Source organism: Otolemur garnettii, unplaced genomic scaffold (assembly GCF_000181295.1).
Source record: "Otolemur garnettii isolate 467f Iridium unplaced genomic scaffold, OtoGar3 scaffold00008, whole genome shotgun sequence".
Classification (NCBI taxonomy): Eukaryota; Metazoa; Chordata; class Mammalia; order Primates; family Galagidae; genus Otolemur; species Otolemur garnettii.
This window is the reverse complement of record NW_003852403.1, coordinates 16,410,724-16,432,098: the sequence shown is the minus strand read 5'-3', so window position 1 is coordinate 16,432,098 and position 21,375 is coordinate 16,410,724. Positions and strand designations below refer to the sequence as shown.

Below are 21,375 nucleotides of genomic sequence, written 5' to 3'. Positions count from 1 at the left end.
AGGCGGAGGCAGGAGACTCGCTTGAGCCCAGGAGTTGGAGGTTGCTGTGAGCAGTGAAGCCATGGCACTCTACCCAGGGTGATAGCTTGAGGCTCTGTCTCAAAAAAAAAGAGTAAACCTGTGAAGGCCAAGCTCGGTTGCTCGTACCTATAATCTCGGCACTCTGGGAGGCCAAGGTGGGCGGATCGCCTGAGTTCAAGACCAGCCTGAACCAGAGCCAGACCTTGTTTCTAAAAGTAGTGTGGTGAGCAACAAAGTGAGACTCTATCTCAAAAAATAAAATAAAATAAAATAAACCTGTGAAACAAATGCTGCTCTCAGAGGTAACGTGTGTTCCTTACCTTCCCTCCTATATATTTTCCTCTCTCCCTCTTGCCCTCTACTCTGCATTTTGTAGAATTTTATATTAATGAAATCTTAACTATATATACTCTTTTTTTGGACTGACTTTAACATCATTATTTCATCGCTCTATCTGCTGAAATGTTCATATTTATTTTTAGTCTGTTAATAGGATGAATTACATTGATAGATTTTCCATTGTTTTTGTTCTTTTTTATGGAGACAGTCTCATTTTGTTGCCCTCAGTAGAGTGCTATGGCTTCATAGCTCATAGCAACCTCAAACTCTTGGGCTTAAGCAATTCCATTGCCTCAGCCTGAGTAGCTGGGACTGCTAGGCGCCCGCCACAACACCAGGCTATTTTATTTTATTTTTTGGCCAGGGCTAGGTTTGAACCTGCTACCTCCGGCATATGGGGCTGGCGCTCTACTCCTTTGAGCTACAGGTGCTGCCCCAACACTAGGCTATTTTTACAGATGAGGTCTCACTCTGGCTTAGACTGGTTTGGAACCTGTGAGCTCAGGCAATCCACTTGCCTTGGCCTCTCAGAGTGCTAGAATTATAGGCTTGAGCCACCTTGCCTGGCCAGATTTTCCATTGCTAAGCCAATCCTGTGTTCCTGACATAAACTCCATTTGGTCATAAGGTACTATCTTTTTTGTATATTGTTGAACTAATTTCAATAAAATTTTGTTTAAAATTTCTACATTTATGTTTATGAAGGATGTCAGTCTATAGTGTTCTTGTATCTTTGATTTAATATGAGATGGGAAATGTTTTGTCTTTTTCTCTTTTCTGAAATAGTTTGTCTGGAGTTGGTATTATTTCTTAGGTGTTTAGTAGAATTTACCAGTAATACTTTTTTAGTTGTTTTTCTTTTATGTTTTACTTTTTTCCTACCTAGCTTGGTAGAGGGCAAGAACATGTTGTGTGAAAGATGCAGGACCTTTTGGTGTAGTCTTTCTACCCTTAATGGGATTTATACTGTATTCAAAAAATATATATAAATGGTCAGTAGTAGTTATCTCTGTGGAATTAACATTAAAAAATAAAAAATAAATTCCAAACACTAAATTTAATTTTAAAACCAATAAAGCCATTCTAAGGCCAGATGTGGTAGCTTATACTTTATCATCCTGGCACTAAGATAGGAGGATTGCTTGAGGTCAGGAATTGGAGACCAGCTTGGAGAATAGTGGGCCATCATCTCTGCAAAATAAAATTAGCTGAATGTGGTAGTGCACACCTGTACTCCTAGCTACTCAGGAGACTAAGCCAGAAGGATTGCTTGAGCCCTGAATTTGAGGTTTTCGTCTCAAGAAACAAAAAAAGCCATTCTAGATTCCTTACATGGTCTTAACCTTCAGGACCTTAATAGGTTATGGTCCACAAATAGATTCTTACTCATTTCTGGACATAATTTAGGTTCTTTATTCAGTTTAATATTTATCACACACCAAAGTTTTTGCCTTCTATGGCATAGCCTAACTTGGATATATAGCAGGGAAAACATTAAACACATTCTAGTCCCAAAATGTGTGTGACTATGTGACTAGTTCCTGGTGCTAGAAGAATCTCTAGATTGACTAGGGTAGGTGTAGTGTACTGTAGTAGCTTACTGGTGTCATGGCCAAATGGCATATCAAGGACTATATCGTCAAAAGAAAAATAAGCTAAACTAAAGAATAAGGAAAAGGTGACTCGTGTCCATTTCTAAGATCAGAAAATGATAATCAGTAAGTTAGGAGGAAAGTGGAGACCTTCAAGCCTGAAATACTTATGAGGGCCCTGGAAAAGACCTCATATGTGACATAGAGGAGAGAACTACCAATCTCAGTATATTATGACTTACAGTCCTGGATACTGAGGACTAATCAAGTCACTTAAAAAAAAATTACAAGGCTTTGAGGCGGTTCCTGTGGCTCTCAAAGGAGTAGGGTGCTGGCCCCATATGCCGGAGGTGGTGGGTTCAAACCCAGCGCCGGCCAAAAACTGCAAAAAAAAAAAAAATTACAAGGCTGGGCGCAGTGGCACATGCCTGTAATCCTACCACTCTGGGATGTTGGAGACCAGCCTGAGCAAAAGCAAGACCTCATCTCTAAAAATTGAAAAACTAGCCGGGCATTGTGGCAGATGCCTCCCAGCTACTTGGGAGGCTGAGGTAAGAGAATCGCTTGAGCCCAAGAGTTTGAGGTAGCTCTGAGCTGTGACGCCATGGCACTCAATCCCAGTGCGCCCGAGTGAGACTCTATCTCAAAAAAAAAATTATAGAATGGGTATATTATGTGAAACCAGAAGACCAAAGAGCTCTGTGCCAGTGGAATGGTCAAGTCACTAAGTCACTTTTAAACTGTAGGGTTTCTAAACCTTTTGTGTTTCACATGCCCATAGTGAAGCTGATACTTCATAAAACAGAATAATGATTTTATTATTTTATTTTATCTTTTTTTGAGACAGTCTTACTATGTCACCCCCAGTAGAGTGCTGTGATGTCATAGCTCACAGCAACCTCAAACTCTTGGGCTTAAGCAATTTTCTTGCCTTAGCCTCCCAAGTAGCTTGGACTACAGGTGCCTGCCACAATGCCTGGCTATTTTTTGGTTGTAGTTGTCGTTTGGCAGGCCCAGGCTGGATTCCCACCCTCCATCTCCAGTATATGTGTCTGGTGCCCTAGCTGCTGTGAGCTACAGGTGCTGAGCCTTTTTTGAGACAGTCTCACTATGTTGCCCTTGGTAGAGTGTGGTGGCATCACAGCTCACAGCAACCTCAAACTCTTGGGATTAAGTGGTTCTCTTGTCTCAGTCTCCCAAGTAGCTGCGACTACAGGTGCTCACCACAACACCTGTTTGTTGCAGTTGTCATTGTTTAACTGGCCCCGGGCCGGGTTCCACCACAGTTGTGGCTGGCACTGTAACTACTGTGCTACAGGGCATCAAGCCCAGAGTAATGATTTTATTTTATTTTTTTTGAGACGGAGCCTCAAGCTATCCCCCTGGGTAGAGTGCCATGGCATCACACTCATAGCAACCTCCAACTCCTGGGCTCAAGCGAGTCTCCTGCCTCAGCCTCCCAAGTAGCTGGGACCACAGGCGCCCGCCACAATGCCTGGCCATTTTTTGGTTGCAGCCATCGTTGTTTGGCGGGCCCGGGCTGGGGATTCGAACCTGCCACCTTAGGTATATGTGGCTGGCGCCTTAGCCGCTTGAGCCACAGGCGCCGAGCCCAGAATAATGATTTTAAATGTGTGAAGGTTATATAACAATATAGCAGTACAACTATCAAAATACATACATATATATATATATATATTTTTTTTTTTTTTTTTTTTTTTGCAGTTTTTTGCCAGGGCCAGGTTTGAATGCGCCACCTCCAGTATATGGGGCCGGTGCCCTACTCCTTTGAGCCACAGGTGCTGCCCTATCAAAACATTTTTAAAACAAAATTTGTGATATAGTCATATGCTTTATTAACAGTATCAAAAGGTATCTAATAGCTTAGATAATTCTGAAGTAATGAGGATAAATGATACTGAGATATCTGCAAACTAGCATAAGAAGTTTTGTTCATTTCTCTTGGTTACAAAGTCCCAGGCACTATAACATTGCTGCAGTTTATATTCATAATCAAAAGAAATGCTAAATTGTAGTAGATCAGTGAAAATAAATTTGTGGGCTTTTTTTTCCTATCCATATTCATGGACTCTGAATTCTTTTCATGGATTCTGTGGGGATCCATAGACTCAAGGTTAAGAATCTGTGTTGAAGACTCTTGTTTCCTTATCCTGTTACTTTCCCTAAGGAAGTGAAGAAAATATGGTAGAACCCCAGGTTCAGAAGTATCCTTGTACCTGAAATACTGTCCCAACAAATGGAAGGCAGACTAACCCTATGTCTAAGGGAAGCTAGACTCCAGTCTTCAATTCTGACCATTTCAACAGGCCTAATTTGCCCTGTAGTGTCTGATAGGAGAAACATGTAGCAGGAGACAAACTGACCTGGTTTTAAAGTTATTTATTATATAATCCTGTATCCAGTCAATTTCACTTTAGCTTTCATGGTAGCAGAAGGAAATTGGTACAGGAGCAATCAAAAGGAAGAGATCAATATAAGAAAAGACATTGAGAAAGAAGAATCAATAAAACTTATATTTTATTTAGAGATAGCATCTCACTATGTCACCCTCAGTAGAGTGTTATGGCGTCACAGCTCACAGCAACCTCCAGCTCTTGGGCTTAAGCGATTCTCTTGCCTCAGCCTCCCAAGTAGCTGGGACTATTGTTTGGTGGGCCTGGGCTGGATTTGAACCCACCAGCTCAGGTGTATGTGGCTGGTGCCTTAGCCGCTTGAGCCACAGGTGCCAAGCCCTTGTAATTTGGCTATCTGAGGGTCTGAGAATATTGACCTCTACCATTTCCTTTACTCCCCATAGAGTAATTTTATTGATTTGTAATTTTATATAAAACTGTAATTTTAAGAACTCGTTGAAAATTACAAATATTTTACTGTTTGAAATGGTAAGCATTAGGGATACAACTTAACTGATAAGAAAAGGCATATGGCATTTTCAGAATTTCCATACCATATAATTTGAATTATCGGCCTTTTTTTTTTTTTTTGAGACAGAGTTTCACTAAGTCGCCCTTGGTAGAGTGCTATGGCATCACAGTTCACAGCAAACTCCAGCTCTTGGGTTTAAGCTATTCTCTTGCCTCATCCTCCCAAGTATATTGGCCTATTTTGGAATCTGGGTTTACCCATTGTTTTTCAGGCTTGAATCAAACAAGAGACTATTGACAATATTTCTTTTCTTTATTAAAGGTCTGTCTCTGGGGGAGATTATAGTATTTTGAAAGCATTATGTGTTGCTGGTCTGTCCTTGTCTGTTATCTCAGGAGTCTCAGCATGGCTTAGATGATTGCCACTGGCACAAAGTCCCTGATCCATATTGTTGACCTACTAGAGCTGCAATCTCACTTGCAGACTGGATTGGGAGAGGACTCATTCACGTGGTTGTTGGCAGGATTCAGTTCCTCATAGACTATATCTGAGGGCCTGAGACTGTTGACCTCTCTCATTTCCTTTATTCTCTATAGAGTGGCTCACAAGAGAGAAAGCAAGAGTATTCACAGTGAAACCACAGTGTATTGTAACCTAATCTTGGAAGTGACTTTACATCACTTAGATTTACTAATTCATTGGTAATTAAACTGCATTGAATCCCATCCAGATCAGAAAAAAAAAAGCCTCTGGTACTATTCAATCAATAAATATTGACTTTAAGACTATGCAATTTAATTGGAAGTCTTATATAATCATAGTTTCTTTTTTCTTTATTTTCCAGAATAATCTCGGTATCTTGTGGTCTGAAAGAGAAGAAATTGAAACTGCACAGGCTTACTTAGAATCATCAGAAGCACTATATAATCGGTATATGAAAGAGGTATGTTACATGTCAGATACATTTTAAGTTTTGTTTTGTTTTTGAGATGTTTTACTCTGTTGCCCCCACCTAGAGTGCCATGGCATCATAGCTCATAGCAACCTCAAACTCCTGGGCTTAAGCAGTTCTCTTGCTTCAGCCTCCCCAGGAGATGAGAACTACAGGTGCTTGCCATAACACCCAGCTAGTTTTTTCTGGGGTTTTTTGTGTTTTTTTTTTTTTTTCCAGTTTTTGGCCAGGGCTGGGTTTTTGAACCCGCCACCTCTGGCATATGGGGCTGGCGCCCTACTCCTTTGAGCCACAAGTGCTGCCCTGTTTTTTTGTTTGTTTTTTTTAAGAGACAGAGTCTCACTTTGACGCCCTCGGTATAGTGCCATGGAGTCACAGCTCACAGCAACCTCTAGGTCTTGGGCTTAGGTGATTCTCTTGCCTCAGCCTTCTGAGTAGCTGGGACCACCGGCACCTGCCACAACACCTGGCTATTTTTTTGTTGTTGCAGTTTGACTGGGGCTGGGTTTGAATCCGCCACCCTCGGTTTATGGGGCCGGTCCCCTACTCACTGAGCAACACGCACTGCCCTAATTTTTCTGTTTTGAGTAGAGACAGGTTCTTGTTTTGGCTAAGGCTGGTCTTGAGCTTGTGAGTTCAAGCAGTCTACCCACCTCAGCCTTCCAGAGTGCTAGGATTAAATTTTAAGTTTTGAATCAAACTGGTCAAGAATTGATAGTAAGAATTTTTCAGTCGTAATTTTGCTGTGGCTCTTCAGCGTTCCCAGGAACTTCTCTATAGAGCTATCTGAGAAGTCAATTATTGTATATTAAAGACTTTGGGGTTGGTGGTGCCTGTGGCTCAGTGAGTAGGGTGCCAACCCCATATACCAAGGGTGGTGGGTTCGAACCCAGCCCTGGCCTAACTGCAACAAAAAATAGCCGGGTATTGTGGCAGGTCCCTGTAGTCCCAGCTACTTGGGAGGCTGAGGCAAGAGAATTGCCAAAGCCCAAGAGCTGGAGGTTGCTGTGAGCTATGACATCGCAGAACTCTACTGAGGGCAACAAAGCGAGACTTTGTTTCTAAGGGAAAAAAAAAGACTTTGGGGTTTTAAAATTACAAAATTTCATGTATTTAAAAATTTTTAAATTATTTTTAAAGGCACAATGGCAACCTTAGTCTAAATACAATTATAAAAGAAATAGGCTCCATGCCTGTGGCTCAAGTGGCTAAGGCACCAGCCATATACACCTAAGGTGGCAGGTTCGAATCCAGCCCGGGCCGCCAAACAATGACGGCTGCAACCAAAAAATAGCCAGGCCTTGTGGTGGGCGCCTATGGTCCCAGCCACTTGGGAGGTGGAGGCAGGAGACTCGCTTGAGCCCAGGAGTAGGAGGTTGCTGTGAGCTGTGATGCCAGGGCACTCTACCCAGGGGGATAGCTTGAGGCTCTGTCTCAAAAAAAAAGAAATATTAGCTGGGCATGATGGCTCCCATGTGCTTATAATCACACCTACGTGGGAGATTGAGGTGGGAGGATCTCATGTGCCTGTGTGTTTGAGGTTGCAGTGACTTCTATGATAGGACTACTGTACTTCCAGGTTGGGTGACAGAGTAAGATCTACCACTAAAAACAAGAGAAATAAAAGAAAAATACGGGAATTATTATTGTAATATTACCCTTAAATATTATTAACATATTTTTTATGTTTGTAATCTAAAAATCTGTTTTCGTTTCCAATGAAGAAACATTGCTTAAAGCAGTGGTTCTTAACTTTCCTAATGCCACGATGTATTTTCATTGTTACAAAGGGGTCACAACCCAGGTTGAGAACTGCTGGCTTAAAGGAAAGCAAATGAACTACTTGAGCAAAATATTTGAAATCTTTAGGGGCAATGGTTCTCAAACTTTAGCATGCATCAGAATCGCCTAGAGAGCTTATTAGAGCACAGCAGGGTAGGCTTCTAGACTCTGATTTAGTAGTCTTTAGGGTGGGGCCTAGGAATTTACATTTTTAACAAGGTCTTGGATAATGCTTATGCTGCTGGTCTAAATACTGTACTGTACTTGGATAACGGCTGTTTCATGGCAATCGTTTTTCAATGACTTTTTTTAGCTTTGAAACCTTTTTTTTTTGAAAGTCTTGCTTTGTTGTCTTTGGTAGAGTGCCGTGGTGTCATAGCTCACAATCTCAAATTCTTGGGCTCAAGTGATCCTGTTGCGTCAGTTTTTTTCATTTTTAGTGGAGACAAGGTCTCCTGCTCAGGCAGGTCTTGAACTCATTAGCTCAAGTGATGCACCTGCCTCAACCTCCCAGCGTGGTAGGACTACAGGTGTGAGCCACCATGCATGGCCTTTGAAACCCTTCTGAAATGCAACATATGGAAATTGATGGAGCTTCTCTGGTCAAGTAAGTCAGAAGACCCAGTTCACTACAGATTCTTCCTGCCTCTCCGCTATGGTAGTACCAAAGAGGTGCTATAAGCCTTCTTGGGGAGCCTAGATTGAAAACTCTCACTTCAGGGGATCACATGAAAGTGAACTAGAAAAAATAAGTGTGTTTGGCTTGTAGAAGTGATTTTTGCACTTCCTCCAGTAGAGGGTGCTTGGTGTTTACAGTTTAAATTTTTATGGCATCTTTTTTTTTCTTAATTATAGATTGGGAGTCCTCCTCTTGATCCTACAGAGCATTTTCTTCCTGAAGAAGAAAAACTTACTGAACAAGAAAGATCAAAAAGGTGAGTAGGCATAGATATCAGCCCACAAAGGTATTTCCACATAGTGTAGATAAGGGGATTGTTCAAAAAAGCAGTGTTTCTCCCTTGAGACACTTACATAAAGGTTATAGAATGTGGATTTTAACATGAATAAAACCTCCATTTGCCACTTACTGATTACATGACCTGTTAAAATCTGAGACTCAGTTCTTTTATCTGTCAAATAGATAAAATAACCAAATCCAACTCAGAGGGTTGGTGGCAGGATCAAGATAAATATGTATGAAATGCACTTTTATATTATAAACAATTATGCAATTATTGATTTGGTTTTTTCTCGGCAGATTTGAAAAGGTTTATACTCATAACCTGTATTATCTGGCTCAAGTCTACCAGCATATGGAAATGTTTGAAAAGGCTGCTCATTATTGCCACAGTACACTAAAACGCCAGCTTGAGCACAGTGCCTACCATCCTTTAGAGTGGGCTATTAATGCTGCCACCTTATCACAATTTTACATCAATAAGGTAAGCTTCTTGAAGTAGTTAAATAACAGAGTATCTATATGAGTATAAAAATAAAACCAATAATACTTTCAAAATATCATCTTTTAAAAACAGGGAGCTTGTATTTTATAATGTACAAATGGACAGTAAAACACAGCCCAGTTTGCCACTGTGCTAAAATTTTGTAGCTTTTCATACGTGAATTCTTTTAAGTCTTAAAATACATGTTGCTAGCCCCTAAAATTACAGATTTTTTTTTTTTTTTTTTTTTTTTTTGAGACAGAGCCTCAAGCTGTCCCCCTGGGTAGAGTGCCATGGCATTACAGCTCACAGAAACCTCCAACTCCTGGGCTCAAGCGAGTCTCCTGCCTCCGCCTCCCAAGTAGCTGGGACCACAGGCGCCCGCCACAACGCCCGGCCATTTTTTGGTTGCAGCTGTCATTGTTGTTTGGCGGGTCCGGGCTGGGGATTCGAACCCGCCACCCTAGGTGTACGTGGCTGGCGCCCCAGCCGGTTGAGCTATAGGCGCCGAGCCAAATTACAGATTTTTTTGTAATTTTTTTGACATAGGCATGCTGATTCAATTTATTTCAGTGAGATATTACCTTAAGTTGCAGATTTTATCTTGTAGATATAACTTTATCTTTATGTAACAGTAATCTGGTAACTCTGAGAATTTGTCTGAGGAAGTTGACTGTTAAATGTGGGCTTTGATAAAAGCACGTGATGCATTTCAGTTACTTTTCAGAATTAACTCCTCTATAATTTTTCAGAGTTGGAAATATCTCTGCTGAGTTCCAAAGTTCCAAATCTTTATGACATACTTCTTTTGAACTTTTATACAAAGACAGTGTTTGATCTTCTTAGTTGTTTATCAAGATTGCTCAGATCATGTTGATGTACTCTTAATTGACCCATTTATTTGTTTAGTCCTTAAGAGTTTCTAAGTACAGAAACAATTTTAAGCCACCTTTCCCAACCAGACTTTCTATTAATTCTTAATAAAACATCTTGGCAATAGAAATTACTTTTATTTGTATTTGTATTTCACAAGCCTCTGAAATTTTGGTAATTCTCTGCTTACCAGAGTTCCTTCTTTCATCTCTTTGGTTACTTGCTGCCTTATCCTTAGGCCTTTATCTTCTCTAAGCCTTTTGTTAGTGTTGGTTCTGTCAATGTGCCCTATGATTAAAGTATTGTCCCACAGAATTTCATTCAGAAAAGCTATTAGCAGGCAAGAAAGTGCTGTGGTGACTGCAGCATCGCTTCTAAGACTTTGATCTAAGATCAAGCGCGTAAGTAACGCTATTATATATAACAGAGCATTCAGTTAACTCTAATTCTCATGAATTCATTTCATTGTGGTCATCATCAAAAAGTATTATCCAGTGCCTCTGCTTGTAGCACCTTTTTTATAGCTATTGAAGGCCCCTTATTCATTCTGCTTACCAACTTTAAAATTACACATTCAGTAAGAGTTTAATTGATACTTAAAACTCCATGGACATTGGTAGTACTAAGATATCTAGATATTAATTTAAAATGTAATTAAAAATTTAAAGTTGTTAAGCATTACATTTGTGGAGCATGCAGTAATTTTCATGAGTACCTTTCCCACGCTGTACTTTTGTTTTTTACCAAAATCTTGAGTTTTTATTACAACCAGCTAAGTTATATTTTATAAAGAGGGATTTGAATCATGTTTTTAAAAATGCAACTTGTCATTTATATCATTATCATCTTCATCTGATTCCAGTGATGAGGTTTTATTAGTTGGTGAGACCCCTACCTGCAGGTGCTAAAGTCCCACATTTACCAGCCACCTAGAGGGCAAAAGGTCCTCACTGTTCTGGCAGTGGTTGCTCATAGGGAGGCAGTCTGGACAAAGCTGAAGTGATATAATGGATGAAGGGTTGTAAAGGAATAATTGAATTTTCTTTATGTAGACTGTAACTTTCTTTTGACTTACAAGATTTAACACCAATATTTTGATCTATAAATGTTGCTGGGCTAATGTTGCAAATGGTGCCCAGATATTCTCAAGATGGCTTCTGAATTTGCCATAACGGAGAGAGACATTTAATTCTGAGGTTTTTAAAGTCATAGGTAACCATTAAAAGCCTTTCAGATATTACTCATAAAATACTCTATTTAGTGAGGGTGGCTTCCACCTTGAAGTTAGACTTTAACTTTATACTTCTGCTGGGTGGTCCTGTGACTTATATGACAAATACAAAATGTTTATATTAATGAGGAGATCGTCTCTAAGCATTTGAGATGTTCATTATGCCCACATTTGAAATATGAAGTCTTCAAATATGTTGGTCAATTTCATAAAGTTGTCTGTAGAAATCTGTTAACTTAAAACTTGGTGGGAAACCTTATATGTAAATTTCAAAGGACTCTGTTCTTACCAGAGTTTATGCTTTGAACAGTAGTATGTAAACAGGATCACTAAACCTAATAAAAGTTAAATCTTCAATCCTCTGTCAGAATGTAATGGGTCTAAAAATTTATTGTGCATGAATTTTGGCTATTTACTGAACCTAAAGGACTCTTAGAGGCAGTTTGAGTCTAGAATTTATTGGTTATGAAACACATTTGACCTCTGTATTTATTGGTTACATGAAGAACTCACTTTGAATTAGTAGTTGTATGTCAGGTAGTTTAGATTATTATTAAGAGTTTGGAGGCATTGTTGTTTTAATCTTTGAGGGAGCTTTTTAATTGGATAATATAAGTCTCTCATACCTTCTTAATGTCCTACCATTGTACAAGGGCCTCCTTAGTAGAGTATTTTACCTGATTTTATAGTTTTTCTGATATTGAAAAACTTCATGCAAGTATTAGTTGCGAATTTATATTCCTGTTGTTTATTTTCCCAACAGCTATGCTTTATGGAGGCCAGGCATTGTTTATCAGCTGCTAACGTCATTTTTGGTCAAACTGGAAAAGTATCAGCCACAGAAGACAGTAAGTTTATCTGAGCATGTTTTATTACATAGATTTTCAAAAACTTTTTTAAAAAAATTATTTTAAACTTGGGCAGTGCCTGTGGCTCACTGAGTAGGGCACCAGCCCCATACACCAAGGGTGGCGGGTTCGAACTCAGCCCCAGCCAAACTGCAACAAAAAAATAGCCAGGCGTTCTAGTAGGTGCCTGTGGTCCCAGCTACTTAGGAGGCTGAAGCAGGAGAATCGCCTAAGCCCAAGAGCTGGAGGTTGCTGTGAGCTGTGACACCATGACCGAGGGTGACAAAATGAGACTCTGTTTCTTAAAAAAAAAAAAAAAAAAATTATTGCTAGGGGCAGTGGCTCATGCCTATAATCCCAGCACTGTGGGAGGCTGAGGAGGGAGGATTGCTCGAGCTCAGGTTTCGAGACTCCCCTGACTCATGAAAAAAATGGAAAAACCCAGCTAGGCGCTGCAGTGAGTGCCTGTAATCCCAGCAGCTTTGGAGGCTGAGGCAGCCGGCTATCCACAGCTGGAGTCTGAGGTTGCGGTGAGCTCTGACACCACTGCACTCTGCTCAGGGCGCAGTGTAGAACTCTGTCTCGACCAAAAAAAAAAATTAAACTTTAGAAAGGTTACAAGAACAGAACAAAGAAGTACTATATGCCCTTTTCCTAAATTCACCAGCTTTTTATATTTTCCTCATTTCCAATCAAATATTTTTTTCTTCAAGCCATTTGACAGAAGGTTATATACATTAGGTTCCTTTACCTTTTATTTTTTGAGACAGAGTCTTACTCTGTCACCCTGGGTAGAGTGTCATAGTATCATAGCTCCCAGAAACCTCAAATCTCTGGGCTCAAGCAATTCTCTTACCTCAGCCTCCTGAGTAGTTGGGACTACAGGCACCTGCCACAATGCCCGGCTTTTTTTTTTTTTTTTTTTTGATTTGGAGACTCACCATTTCTCCCTCAGTAGAGTGCTGTGGCGTCACAGCTCACAGCAACCTCCAACTCTTGGGCTTAAGTGATTCTCTTACCTCAGCCTCCCAAGTAGCTGGGACTACAGGTGCCCACCACAACACCCAGCTTTTTTTTGTTGTTGTCATTGCAGTAGTCATTGTCACTTTAGCTGGCCTAGGCTGGGTTTGAACTCACCAGGCTCAGTGTAGGTACCTGGCACCATAACCACTGTGCTACAAGCACTAATCCTCCTCAATATCTTTTTGAGCATTTTTCCCCCAGTACTGGATTATGCAGTTCAAAATTGTGTATTGCATTCAATTGTCATATCTCATTAGTCTTCTTTCATCTGGAATAGTTCTTTAGCCTTTTTTTCCCCTTCTTCTATTACATGGCATTTTTGAAGAATACAGGCCAGTTATTTCATAGAATTTCCATCACTTGGGGTTTGTCTGATGTTTCCTTATGCCAAGATTTATATCAATTTTTTTTTTTTTTTGAGAGAGAGAGAGTCTCAAGCTGTCACCCTGAGTAGATAGCTGTGGTATCACAGCTCACAGCAACCTCAAACTCTTGGGCTTAAGCAATTCTCTTGCCTTAGCCTCCCAAGTAGGTAGGACTGCAGGTGCCCACCACAACACCTGGCTATATTTTTGTCGCAGTTGTCATTATTGTTTTAGCAGGCTTGGGCTGGGTTTGAACCCGCCACCCTCAGTGTATGTGGTGGGTGCCGTCACCACTGTGCTACAGGTACCGCCTATATCGAATATTTTTGATTGGAGAACTGCATGCATAAGTGATACATTACAATATTTATTTTTAATTATAATGTTTATTTAATCTTTAAAAAAATTACAGTTAACATGTATATTTGAGTCATTTAACAGATTTTTGTAAGTTCATAATTTTTTTAAACATTGTCATGGCTTTATTCAATGTGCAGTTGAATGAAAGTTTTAGCTTTAAAGTTCTTAAGGAGTGATTCTTTTCTTTCTTTTTTTTTTTTTTGTTGAGACAGAATCTTACCCTATGCCCTGAGCAGAGTGCAATGATGTCATAGCTCACTGCGACCTCAGACTTGGGCTGTGGGCATCCCACTGCCTCAGTTTCCAGACGCTTCTGGGATTACAGGCACTCACTGCAGCACCTGTCTGGGTTTTGTTTTTTTTTTGTTTTTTGTTTTTTGTTTTTTTTTAAATGAGTCGGAGGTCTCACTCTCGTTCAGGCAGCTCGAACTCCTGAACTCAAGCAATTCTCCCTCCTAAGCTTCCCAGAGTGCTGGGATTACAGGTGGAAGCCACTGCCTCTGGCTCTTTTTTTTTTTTTTTTTTTTTTTTTTTTGGAGACAGAGTCTTTTTCTATTGTCATAGGCTAGAGTGGCCTGGAGTCATAGCTCACAGCACCCTCAAACTCCTGGGTTTAAGAGATCCTCTGGCCTCAGCTGCCAGAGTAGCTGGGACTATAGGCAACCACTATAATGCCTGGCTAATTTTTCTATTTTTAGTAGAGACAGGGTCTCACTCTTGTTTGGGACTACAAGTGCCCACCACAATGCCTGACTATTTTTTGGTTGTAGTTGTCATTGTTGTTTGGCATGCCCAGGCTGGATTCGAACCTACCAACTCTGGTGTATGTGGCTGGCGCTTTAGCTGCTTGAGCTACAGGTGCTGAGCCTAAAGAGAGATTCTTAAGGAACGTATTAAAACATTATATACATACTGCCATACAAAGAACGTTAAAGTAGGAACAAAAGGTTCTACCAAGTATAAAACCTACCTTTATTTGAATGAAAATATTACCCACAAAGCTAAATAAATCTTAAAAGGTATCAGGAGAGCCAGGCATTATGGCAGGCACCTGTAGTCCCAGCTACTTGGGAGACTGAGGCCAGAGAATTGCTTGAGCCCAAGAGTTTGAAGTTGCTATGAGCTGTGATGCAGTGGCACTCTACTCAGGGTGACAAAGTGAGACTCTGTCTCAAAAAAAAAAAAAAAAATATCAGGAGACTCTAAGTGTTGTTTTCAAACCAAAGAACTCTAATTTTGATTGTATAAGAAGATGATTGATAAGAAAGTTAATATATAGATTTTATCTTACAAATAAGCATTTTAGATACAGAGTAAGGAACTCGGCACTTCTGAGAGATAACATGTCTACTAGCAAGTCAGGAAAGCCAGGATATACTCATCAGGCACCGCACAACCTTCAGTCTGGAGCAACTGGTAGAATTGCCAGCAGAGTTTACAAAAACCATGTACCCAGACTGTGCTAACATAATGAACTTGGGCTTCAAAATCCAACCTTAATGGATCAGTAATAATACTTGGTTCAGCTTGGCGCCTGTAGCACAGTGGTTATGGCGCCAGTTACATACACTGAAGTTGGTGGGTTCAAACCCAGCCTGAGCCAGCTAACCAACAATGACAACTACAACAACAACAAAAAAAATAGCCGAGCATTGTGGCAGGCACCCGTAGCTACTTGGGAGGCTGAGGCAAACCCCAAGAGTTTGAGGTTGCTATGAGCTGTGATGCCATGGCATTCTACTGAGGGTGACAAATGAGACTGTCTCAAAAAATAAATAAATAATAATGACTTGGTTCAGGAAACCGAGTGTCAGATGGAGGAAGGAGCAGTGGGAGCAGGAACAGCCTCAGCCAAGTATGACACCAGGAGCATCAAGACCAGACTACTACTACTACTACCAGACCCCCTTACTCATAAGTACTAAAAACATTCATCCAGTCATCCAGTGAGTCCTGGCATTGCAGATGCATCTATCCACACGAGCTTTCTGGTATTGAGAAGCTTGGTGCTTCTGTGTGGGATTCATCAGGGGACTCTCAGCCTCTTGCAGTTCAACGGATAGGTCTGGGCGATTCTAATTCCTTGGGCCTCTAGTCCCTATGAAATAGATGAATTTGTAAAGCTGTGTGATGTCCCTGGTAAAGAAGATCTAGAATGCTAGATCAATGCCTTTTCCAGTGTGCCGTGATTGTGGGGCTACAGCTATCACTGATCTTGAGTTTAACTCTTAACCATATCTACAGCTTCTAAGACCTGTGTTCCAAATCCTGACCAACCGAGAGACATTTCCAAACACCTTGAACTGCCAGTCTAAACAGATCAGAATCAAGGGATGTATAAGAAAAAAAAAAAGAAAAGAAATCCCCTTTCATCATTGGCTACATATTCTGTGTTCCATTGGAGTGCCTCCTCACCCATATTTCAGAAAGACAGCAGCCTGGCCTGTCCCCATGTTGTTCCCTTTGCACCAGATGGGAGCAGTGCATCCCATCCCGACTCCTGCCCGCCAGGTCCATGGTCCTCTTTCTGTCCTCATTGCACTCAGACATGTCATCCTAGAGGTCCAAGAGCATCCTCCACATATGGCCACGAGCCTGAAGAAACTTCCTATTCTCCTATAACAGCGGTTCTCAACCTGTGGGTCACGACCCCTTTGGGGGTCAAATGACCCTTTCACAGGGTAGCCTAAGACCATCCTGCATATCAGATATTTACATTATGATTCATAACAGTAGCAAAATTATAGTTATAAGGTAGCAACGAAAATAATTTTATGGTTGAGGGGTCACCACAACATGAGGAGCTGTATTAAAGGGTCGTGGCATTAAGAAGGTTGAGACCCACTATCCTATAAGGAGCCTGGCATTGTGATGAAACACTTTCCTTCAGCGTCTAAGTGAATCTTCTCAACAACCACAGGAGATAATGATGTCTGAATTGAGTGATTAATCTCAAAGCTCTTGAGATTAATAATGGCAGGAAAATCAGTTTTTAAAGTAATTCTCCTTGGAGATGGTGGAATTAGGAAAAGTTCTCTTATGAACAGATATACAGCTCTTCCATACAGTAGGTGTGAAATTTTTAAAGATTTGGAGGTGGATGGACATTTGGTTACCATGCCGATTTGGGACACAGCCGGTGAGGAGCAATTTTGAAGCCTGAGCATATCATTTTACAACGGTTCTGACCTGACTGTTGGCCTGCTTACTTTTAGTGTTGATTCACAAAACTTCCAGAACTGGAGTAACGGGAAGAAAGAATCCATGTATTATGGGGACATGAAAAAGCCCAAAAACTTTCCTTTTGTGGTTTTGGGTAACAGGATTGACATAAGTGAACAGCAGGTGACTATGGAAGCCTAGACCTGGAGCAGGGATAACAGTGACTATCCTTACTTGGAAACAAGTGCAAAAGATGCTACAAATGTTGCAGCATCCTTTGAGGAAGCAGTTCAGAGAGTTCTTACTTATGGAGATAGGTCAGATGACTTGATTTAGACGCCATCAATCTTCACTGAAAGCGCAAGCCCAGCTTGTTGATTATAAGAGAGATTGTTCATACATTTCATCCAACTCACATATATACACAAAATAAACCCCGGGGAACAGAGGATTAGCATTTGCTGCAGTGTATCATCTACTAATAAAAGTAAACTAATGATCCTTCCTCCCTCCCTCCCTCTCTCCCTCCTTTCCTCCCTCCCTTCTTCCCTCCCTTCTTCCCTAGCACTCTCTCCCCCTGTCTCTCTCCCCGTCTCTGCCTTTCTCCCTCCTTCTTTCCTTCAAATAAAATAAAAAGTGAACTAATGCATATTGCTGCTTCATTAGTTGGTGAGGGAAGGAATGCCTCCACTCACTGAGGAATCTACTCAGTAATGGCACCTTACATTTATAAATTGTCATGATTGTCTAATGTTTCTTTAAATATGTAAGTTACAGAGCCAATAAATGAGATATCCTAGACTTAATTAAAACAAAACTTGACTATTAAAAAAATTTATAATCTGGCATTGTATGTAAACAATGAGAATTCTTAGAAACTAGAACAGGCCATTCAGTTTTTAAAATCAGAAGAAAAGTATTAGTCTTTTGGAGATTCCCAACCCCCTATTAAACTGAAGTGTGTTATTTCAGTTGGTTGTGCAACTTTTTTAGTTTCTCCACAAATAGCTCATAATTTTTACTTTAAAACACCAACTCGTCTCGGCGCCTATAGCTCAACCGGTTAAGGCGCCAGCCACGTACACCTAAGGTGGCGGGTTCGAATCCCCAGCCCGGACCCGCCAAACAACAATGACGGCTGCAACCAAAAAATGGCCGGGCGTTGTGGCGGGCGCCTGTGGTCCCAGCTACTTGGGAGGCAGAGGCAGGAGACTCGCTTGAGCCCAGGAGTTGGAGGTTGCTGTGAGCTGTAATGCCACGGCACTCTGCCCAGGGGGACAGCTTGAGGCTCTGTCTCAAAAAAAAAAAAAAAAAAAAACACCAACTCATACATTTTTTCTTTTTTTTTTTTTTTGAGACGGAGCCTCAAGCTATCCCCCCTGGGTAGAGTGCCATGGCATCATGCTCACAGCAACCTCCAACTCCTGGGCTCAAGCGAGTCTCCTGCCTCAGCCTCCCAAGTCGCTGGGACTACAGGCACCCGCCATAACGCCTGGCCATTTTTTGGTTGCAGCCATCATTGTTTGGCGGGCCTGGGCTGGGGATTCGAACCCACCACCTTAGTTGTATGTGGCTGGTGCCTTAGCCGCTTGAGCCACAGGCGCCGAGCCAACTCATACATTTTAAACTAAAAAAGCCATAGCAGCAGTACTATACTCAGTAATTGAAATATGTCCCAATATAGAAGCATAATTTCATTAACTTGCTGACACTAACTTTTAAAATTTACAAATATCAAAACAAAGGAAAAAATTTTAGATAGCCAGGATTAAAAAGCAATTGCCCTGAACATGGAACCTCCATGACAAAAAGGGAGATGTAGTGATCTATTCCTTATATTTTATTTAGAAGCCATAAAAGAAAACTCTCATACTTACGCAAATACTTTTCTGTTTTTAATGGACATCCACTTGAAACCGTAAGTTTAATACCAATTTAGTTTCATGTATTTTTTCTACTGCCTAGTATATTCCAAGTAAATGCTATAGCTAGTAATTAAATTCTTCAAAACTGTAGGAATAATTAAAAGTTCAACTAGGAAAATTAGAAATACTTAGCAGAGTGATAGCTCAATCACCTAAGGAGATCAACTTAAAAAAAAATTTTTTTTTTGGAGTCTCACTGGGTAGAGTGCTGTGGCGTCATAGCTCACAACAACCTCAAACTCTTGGGCTCAAGTGATTCTCTTGCCTCAGCCTCCCGAGTAGCTGGGACTATAGGTGCCACTGCAACGCTCATCTATTTTTAGAGATGAGGCCTCACTCTGTCTGAGGCTGGTCTCAGACCTGTGAGCTCAGGCAATCTACCTGCCTTGGCCTCCCAGAGTGCTGGATTACAGGCGTGAGCCACCATGCCTGGTCCAACTTAAAACTTTGACTTGAGGCACGGTGCCTCTAGCTCAAGCGGCCTAAGGTGCCAGCCATGTACACCAGAGCTGGCAGGTTTGAATCTAGCCCAGGCCTGCCAAACAATGACAACTGCAACCAAAAAATAGCCAGGCCTTGGGGTGGGTGCCTGTAGTTTCAGGAGGCTGAGGCAGGAGAGTCACTTGAGCCCAGGAGTTGGAGGTCACTGTGAGTTGTGACCACAGGGCATTCTTCCCAGGGTGACAGCTTGAGGCTCTGTCTCAAAAACAAAACTTTGACTTGAATGTTCTAGCCATTGTTCTAACTTTTGAGAACACTAATACTGTTTTCAAAAACCTCCCCTGCATTTTTTCTTTTTTGGTAGAGACAGTTTCACTTTATTGCCCACAGTAGAGTGCTATAGCATCACACAGCTCACAGCAACCTCCAACTCTTGGGCTTAGGCAATTCTCTTGCCTCAGCTAACCGAGTAGCTGGGACTACAGGCTCCAGCCACAATGCCTGACTACTTTTTGTTGCAGTTTGACCAGAGCTGTGTTTGAACCCACAACCCTTGGTATATGGGGCTGGCACCCTGCCCACTGAGCCGCTTGCCTGCTTTTCTCTTTTCATTCTACTAATACAGCCTTAGATGATGTTAACCAAGAAAGACTTAAAATAAGTATTGCTTGTTGCATAAAACTATATTGATATTTATAGCTCAGAGACTAGTTGCTGTCACTTCGCCTATTTAAAACTCAAATGGTGGCTTGGCGCCTGGGGCGCCAGTGGCTAGGGCACCAGCCACATACACCTAAGGTAGTGGGTTCGAATGTAGCCCAGGCCCACCAAACAATGATGGCTGCAACCAAAAAATAGCTGGGCGTTGTGGTGGGCACCTGTGGTCCAGCTACTTGGGAGGGTGAGGCAGGAGACTTGCTTGAGCCCAGGAGTTGGAGGTTGCTGTGAGCGGTGATGCCATGGGACTCTACCTAGGGGGACAGCTTGAGGCTCTGTCTAAAAAAAAATAAAACTCAAATGGTGGGTGGTGCCTGTGGCTCACTGGGTAGGGCGCCAGCCCCATATGCTGAGGGTGCTAGGTTTGAACCCAGCCCTGACCAGCTAAAACAGCAGTGGCAACTGCAACAAAAAATAGCCAGGTGTTGTGGCGGGCGCCTATAGTCCCAACTACTCGGGAGGCTAAGGCAAGAGAATCACTGAAGCCCAAGAGTTGGAGTTGCTGTGAGCTGTGACATCATGGCACTCTACCGAGGGTGACAAAGTAAGACTCTGTCTCAAAAAACAAAACTCAGGGAGGTGCCTGTGGCTCAAGGAGTAGGGTGCTGCCCCATATACCAGAGGTGGTGGGTTCAAACCCAGCCCCGGCCAAAAACTGAAAAAAGAAAATAGCTGGGTATCATGGTGGGCACCTGTAGTCCCAGCTACTTGGGAGGCTGAGGCAATAGAATTGCTAGAGCCCAAGAGTTAGAGGTTGCTGTGAGCTATGATGCCACAGCAGTCCACCAAGGGTGACAAGCCTCTGTCTCAAAAAAAAAAAAAACTCAGTTCTGAAAAGATGATTGAGGTATAAGACTAAAGGTTTTTCTAGGTATCCACGGTTTTCGAACTTTCTTCTGAGATAGAGGGAAGTGAGTGAAACAAGAAGGGAAGGCAATCATAAAAGAATTGCTGAGAAGAAAAAGAATCACATTCATTCAGTGGCTACTCAGGGACTGAAGTTCATCATTTCCATTATCCTCTGTTTAATTCTCTAACTCACTGCTGAACAGTCTCTAAGACATTTTAGATTTTGGAACATCATGTTTTCTTTACAAATGAACACTCTAATTGTGGATCATAAGAGTGCAAACACTCTGAAGAGTTAAGAGTGTACATTATCACATTAAATAGTTGGGTTTTCACTTTATTTTCTGTGTCCAATTATAGATTCATTGAAGTCTAAAAAGTACTTGTCTTCAGTGGCGCCTGTGACTCAGTGATTAGGGTGCCAGCCCCATATACCGAGGGTGGCAGGTTCAAACACAGCCCTGGCCAAACTGCAACAACAAAAAAATACCTGGGTGTTGTGGCGGGTGCCTGTAGTCCCAGCTACTCAGGAGGCTGAGGCAAGAGACTCACCTAAGCCCAGGAGTT

General features: G+C 41.5%; 1 protein-coding gene and 1 pseudogene across 1 annotated transcript in view; both read left to right on the top strand.

Annotated features, from left to right (window-relative positions):
* KIF1BP (KIF1 binding protein) overlaps positions 1–21,375 on the top strand; it is a 34,643-nt gene that overhangs the window by 5,869 nt on the left and 7,399 nt on the right. Inside the window, exons 2-5 of the mRNA XM_003783608.2 lie at positions 5,683–5,781; positions 8,428–8,507; positions 8,831–9,014; positions 11,882–11,966. Coding sequence (XP_003783656.1) covers positions 5,683–5,781; positions 8,428–8,507; positions 8,831–9,014; positions 11,882–11,966 — 448 coding nt within the window. The remainder of the gene's footprint in view (positions 1–5,682; positions 5,782–8,427; positions 8,508–8,830; positions 9,015–11,881; positions 11,967–21,375) is intronic.
* LOC105886383 lies at positions 16,688–17,331 on the top strand (annotated as a pseudogene).